Source organism: Lathyrus oleraceus, chromosome 4 (genome assembly GCF_024323335.1).
Source record: "Lathyrus oleraceus cultivar Zhongwan6 chromosome 4, CAAS_Psat_ZW6_1.0, whole genome shotgun sequence".
Classification (NCBI taxonomy): Eukaryota; Viridiplantae; Streptophyta; class Magnoliopsida; order Fabales; family Fabaceae; genus Lathyrus; species Lathyrus oleraceus.
Genome location: NC_066582.1, coordinates 260,776,553 through 260,783,277, shown reverse-complemented (window position 1 = coordinate 260,783,277; position 6,725 = coordinate 260,776,553). Strand labels below are relative to the sequence as shown.

Sequence of the window (6,725 nt, the reverse complement as noted above, 5' to 3'; positions counted from 1 at the left end):
TCAAATCAAGATTCCAAGAGCCAAATTAGAGGAGGCCTATATTGGAAGAATTCACTTTCAACAAATTATACTTTGAAGATAATTATAACCTTGAAGCATGTTTTTCCGTAGCTTACATCAAAGAAGTAATTTGGTCACCTGTGTGCGATAAAAGTCTGGGACCTGACAGATTCAACATGAATTTTTACAAAGCAACTTGAAGCATCATTAAAGATGATTTTTTACTGTATTAATGAATTATTTTTTGCAGGTCACCTCCCCAAGGATTTCATAGCTTCGTTTATTGCTTTGACCCCAAAGAAAACCAAACCTCGGGATCTAAATAGATATCGTCCAATCTGTTTAATTGGCAACATATACATAATTATATCGAAGTTTCTAGCTGGAAGATTGAAAAACATTTGGTCCATTAAAGCAATCATTCTTGGTTTCAAGATGGACTCTAGGATAAGTGTTATTCTTGGACAAACCTCGGACTCTAGTTTTCTGGAGGCAAAGTCCGACTTCTTGTCTTGCTCAATCATCCACCTTCATTTCCCCTTTTTAGGCATCCCGATTAGACATGGAAACCAATCTTATCAAAGCTTCAAAGCAGGCTCTCAACATGGCAAGGTAAATTATTTCTTATGTAAGACGCGTGGTTTTATTAAATTCAGTCTTGAATTTGATTCCATTGTTCTATTTCTCATTCTATAGAGCTCCAAAAATAGTGATTTATGATATCATCAAAATTTAACGTGTTTTTCTTTGGAAGGAGGCGAAGAATAAAATAATAATTAATTGGGCTTTGTGGTCCCCGGTTTGTAAGACTAAGATTAATGAAGGCTTGGGCATTAAACGCTATGAGTTTTTTAATGTCACATTACTGAGCAAGTAGGCGTGAAAAATTCTTAATGATCATAACTCTATTTTGTATTCAGTTCTCTCTTATAAATACGGTGATATCAAAGGTATGATTCTCGACCCCTCTGGTTAGTCAGTAACAAAAAATCCTCTCTATGGTGGATAGGCCTTAGGGATGTTGTGGGTGTTATGGGTGAGGATGAAAATTGGTTTGGCAATATTGTGTCGTGCAAATTAGGTGTTGGTTTTGATATTGACTTTTTGAGACATAGTTGACTTGGTGCCCAACTATTCTAGGTTATTTTTCTTAATTTATTCGAGTTTGTTTCTGATAGTGGACCTAAGGTTGGTTCTTTAGGGGCTTGGCATGATGGCACTTGGAGTTGGAATTTGGAGTTTAACTTGCCTCGTCTATCAGTGGCATCTTGTCTTGAATGGGAAGTGATCCACAACATTCTCCTAAATGTTCATCTGACTCTCGTCTCTTCAGATCCATTCATTTGGTGGCATGACTCAGCGGGGTTTTCTCTCAAAGTTGCCTACTCAAGGTTGCTTTTCATCTCTTCACTAGGCCCTCAACATAATTCATCTATATCTCATGATTTGCAACTTATTTGGAAACAAGTGTCCCTTGCAACATTCAAGTCTTTGCATAGAGGCTCCTCTTGAATAAGGTCCCAACTCAAGTTGATCTTCGTAAGCGAGAGGTTATCAGTGATCCTCACAACCTAGTTTACCTCATATGCTTTGGCCATCAAGAAAATAATATTTATCTCTTTCTCTTGAGCTTCATCTCTTACCGTATTTGGCATTTGGTTCTGGTCTACGTTATTTAAAACCATAATCTTACGATACTTCTATAAATACTAATATTATTTTACTTGGAAAGCATGTTTGTCATAATAAAGTGTGGTTTAGCATGTTTTCTACTAAGTATCTTAATAGCAATTATAATCATGATTGTTTTATATTTAAAATTATTAATTAACTTAATTTTTATATAAATACATTCAAAAATTAATTATTTTCTTAAAATGTAATTTAACAAGAGTTAATTTAGCATCATAAAACCAAACACGTTTTTTTCAAAGTTAATGCATAATATCTGTAAATCAATTTAACTGACATAAATCAATATTGTTAAATTTGATGTTATCACAAGAATTCAAACTCTGATACTGACCGTTTGCGTGTGAGTTTCGTCTCCACTTGATTGTAGTTAAGAATTTGCTAAATATAAACAAACAAAAGTATATAAATCCACGTATATGTAACTTAAAAGAGTAAGAAAGGGCTTGCGTACTGTTTGGAAAAGTTTGTTAGACATGTTCTGGATTCACAAGAAGATACTTTATTAGTTTTTGCACCATGACTAGTGTCTTATAATTCTTAAATATATCAAACTAGAGATTTACTACTAATTACTATTAACATTAACATTTAATTCTATAAACAATGCTACCCTCACCCTAGCTTATCCTACTGTTACATTAAACTGTTACATTGCACCACACAATACATATACTTTACTTCTCTAGCACTTTTCTATCATTCATTTTTCTCGTTTATGTTCTCTCTCTCCTTCTGTCACTCTTTGTCTTTTCATGCCTCCCTCTCTCTCTCTCCTCCATATATATACATACAAATACATGTATCTATATATATATGTTTAGCTTTATTGCATAAAATCATATGAAAAAGACCTCTAAACCCACCTCATACATCCTTTTAATAACAATCACAGGCACAATACATCATCAACAACAACATCCTTCTCTTTTCACCACCACCATGCATCAAATGAACTCATCATTCAACTACTTCTATCTTCCCTCTCCATAACAAAACTCAAAAGAAAGAAAAATAGTACAATCTTTCTCTCTTTTCCTTAACCTTTATTTCATCACTTTTTCTTTTCTCTTTTTCTCTCCCTAATGGTTCCACCAAATAACAACAACACACAAAATCATGAAAACCAACAAGATTCTTCTTCAGAATCCAAGAAACCAGATCAACAACAACAACAACAACAAAGAGTTGTAGTAAAATGTCCAAGATGTGACTCTCCCAACACAAAATTCTGTTACTACAACAACTACAGTCTCACTCAACCAAGACACTTCTGCAAAACTTGTAGAAGATATTGGACTAATGGTGGATCCTTGAGGAATGTTCCAATTGGTGGTGGTTGTAGAAAGAAACAAAAACTCAAAAACTCATCTTTAACATCCTCATCCTCATTGTCATCCATTACTAACTTCTCTTCTTCACCTTCACTTGATTTTCATCTTGGTGGCTTATTACCCTTACCTTTACCATTACCCTTCTCTTCAAAACCATATTTCTATAACCAATTCCCTTCAAATTCAAACACTTGTGTTTCTACTACAACTGCTTCAAGTTTTCATCTTGATCCATCTAGGACCTCAAATCCAATGATGGGTCTAAACTTATACCCTTTTAATTCTTCTACTTCAAATGGAAGTGGATTCATCAATGAAAACCCAATTCAAGGAATGAACTTTATGAATGTAAACACTAGTACTACTACTACAACTAGTACTAGTCTTGCTATTGAATCGTTGAGTTGTATGAATCAAGATTTGCATTTGAAGCTTCAGCAGCAACGATTAGCAACAATGTTTGGCGGAGATAACGACAAGAAAGATAGTCTTAGTGGCAATGATTTGGTTTCTCAGGTTAACAGCATTGAAAAGCCTCAACCTATTTTGTTTCAGAATCTCGAGAATTCGAAGCCCGAAATGTTTCAAGGTGATGATGGTGATATAAGAAAAGCAGGTCCAAATCCAAGTGACTGGTTCTTTGAGATGAATTCTTATTCATCAGTGATGACTCCTACAAGAACTAATGATAGTGTTTGCATGAATGGTGATCATGAGATTGAGAATGGAAACAACAACAACTGGATTAACAGTGGTGGTGTTCATGTTTGGGGTGATATGCAGCAGCAGCAGCTACCATACAGTACTTTGCCCTAAAATGGATCGATTAAGTGTATGTTTGGATTAGCGGTGACGAGTTAGAAAAAATCACGATGTGATCACCGTGATTTTGAAAACTCTACAATGATACTATTACCAAAATTAATTCGGCTTATTATGATTCCGATAATCTCACTCTCAATTCAAACATTGGTTATTGGTTACAGGTAGAACTTTTTTTAATCATGGGAGGAAAAGTGAAGAATGAAGGAATTAATTGAAATTTAGAAGGCTATGATGTACTATATAATTGTCTAAAATCTAATTTAAAACATATTTTATGAATTTGTCTTATTTATTTGTTTTTCTATCAAAATCAAGTTATATATGTAGCAAAAGAGAAATTTTAGAAGATAGCATTTTGTTGTTAAATTCATCATGTTTATTATAATTGTCCAAATTTTCTTTTGTATTGATGAATTTGAGCTTGATGCAAGTTAATATAATTGTCCCAATTCTTACCATTAATATGTTATATTCATATGCTTGTGCCATTATTTGTTATTATGAGTATCAATCTAATACAGAAATTGAGAAAGTAAGGATGTTTTAGCTATCTAACACCGATATTTTAGATTGAAGACGTGGCTGTGTTCGACAACAACACATGTAGTGTTGTCGTTTTGCATCGACGTATGTATCAATGTTTTATCTATGCAACACCAAAACTCCATATTGAATACGCGATAGTATCCGACTGTTACACATGTAGTGTCGGGTAAGACTTCATATTGAATACACATCAGTGTTTGAGATCTACACCTATAATGTCGCGTAAAACTTCATATTGAATACGCATTAGTGTCTGACAGCTACACACGTAGTATTGTGTAAAACTTTATATTGAATTCGTGTTAGTGTCTGACAGCTACACGGCTAGTGTCGTGTCCGCGTATGTATCAAGTGTTGGTTGTATTAGCATGATACATACATCAATAGTATAAATGAAAATTGGAATGAATTGATTAAATTCAGGTATTGATGATGATATGCTGAACTGGAGTTTTGTCTTGACATAGCATTCTTAAGCCTCACATCTCAAAAGCGGTCGGTGATAATAAGGTTACTTTTTCCCACTTTGGGATCTGTGATGGAACTTTTGGACTGTTGTTAACTTGAAACTGTTAGTCTTCAATGATACTCTACACCATTGATGAGTTTGTTAATCAATTTAATCACTTATAAATACAAGAATCAATAAGAACATAGCGTGTCCCTATATATCTGCGTTTGTATCAGTTACTGATCAATGCATAAAACACAGCACAGTGTACCAATGTAGCAGTGACTGAACATTGCTATTTCTCACTCAATCCTGATTTTCCTCTACACTTTCTATGTTTGCAGTGTATGGTGTCTGAAAAAGTGAGAGTAATTTGAGAGTAAAGTGTTTAATGAAATACTTACTTTCAACTTTGGAATGAGTTAAAGAGAAATAAAATAATTAGATTTCCAAGTTAATTATAAGACTAGGGTTCTAAGAAAAAAACAAAAGACTAGTGCTTTTTTTTATACCAAGAAAAAAAAACATGTTTATTAGGTTTTAGATAGTTGGAGACTAGGACCTTCAAATCCATGGTAAATGCCACTGACCATAACTCTTTATCATGTCACAGTGAAAGTAAAGTAAAGCAAAAGAAGGAATTGAAGGATGAGTTTTCATTGTTGTCATCTTTATTCTTTACTTTCACTATTTACAAGAAAATACACCCCACAAATGCTGGAAAGAATTTATGAACCTTCTTTATCCTTTATCTTGTATCATCACCATTATGGGTTCGTGTATATTTAAAAGACTTGCCAAATTGTTGTGTAAAACTCAGCATATATATTGAAATTAATCACATTCTAATTAAATTGTGTAATGTGTCTCCACTATATAAATTTGTATTATATTTTTAAATTGAGTTAACTAATTTTTATAATACCGTCTCCACACCTAGAATTATGTCTTAAAACCTCATATAATAAGAGAAAAAAAACACGTCAACAACGACGAAGGACGTTAGAGTGACGATTTGACGGGGCATCCGGTACCCGCTGTGGAAGTATGAACTTCAATATAATTTATGTCCATCTTAGATAAACTCAAATATAGTTTTAAGTTTTAATATTGATGTTAAACTTTCTTTACAAAATTGGTTGCCCATCTCTTACAAAGTGGAGCTTTTAACAATCTGTCTTTGCCCTCATCAATTTTTAATGCCTGCCAGTTGCAACTATATCGTCTGACATGTTATTAATTCCAACATTCTTTTGCCTCATGATTTTGTTGGAAAATCCAGTTGGTTCTAAATGCTTTATACCTGCTTGACGATAAATAAATCTCAAGTACATTACTGTTAGTTATATATTTTCTCTAAAAAATTCATACTATGATCTGGGTTGAATTGCTTATGGGTGAGGGTAAGATATATTGTAGTGAAAAAAAGATAAAGGAAATGAAAAACATGAGATGAGCGCGTGATCACCGTGATATATGAAGTGTCAATTCAGAAAATACAAAGTGCAAGAAGCTCATGACATACGCATTAACTCCATTATCCCATGATTCCTACCCTAAACTTCTGTCCCCATCTTCCTTTTATCACTTGGATCAATAGATACCACCACTAACCAACGCCAACTGCAATCATATGAAATCATAACAAACACAATCACATTCAAGATACTACTATTTTATATATAATTTCTTTTGAATAAGTGAATAACTAATTCATTTTTAAATTGTAAATATTTATATTTTAGATAGGTTTGTGTTTCGGGCCTGCCACATGGCCCAAAGAAGGCCCAATTATAAGGTTCAATGTATAATGCACTTTATATATTACTTTAATATTACGTGAAAATATTAAAATGCTTTCAGATTCGGAGATGCAT

The 6,725-nt window shown here is 33.3% G+C and overlaps 1 protein-coding gene across 1 annotated transcript; it reads left to right on the top strand.

The window, feature by feature from the left end:
* Positions 1–2,403: 2,403 nt before the first annotated feature.
* Positions 2,404–4,309, top strand: LOC127074982 (dof zinc finger protein DOF5.7). Its single transcript, XM_051016410.1, has one exon. It carries the CDS (start codon positions 2,778–2,780, stop codon positions 3,840–3,842), a length of 1,065 nt encoding a protein of 354 aa, XP_050872367.1. The 5' UTR covers positions 2,404–2,777; the 3' UTR covers positions 3,843–4,309.
* The last annotated feature ends 2,416 nt before the right edge of the window (positions 4,310–6,725 follow it).

Coding starts and splice junctions, on each gene's coding strand:
- LOC127074982 (XM_051016410.1), top strand. CDS start 2,778: ATGGTTCCACCAAATAACAACAACACACAAAATCATGAAAACCAACAA.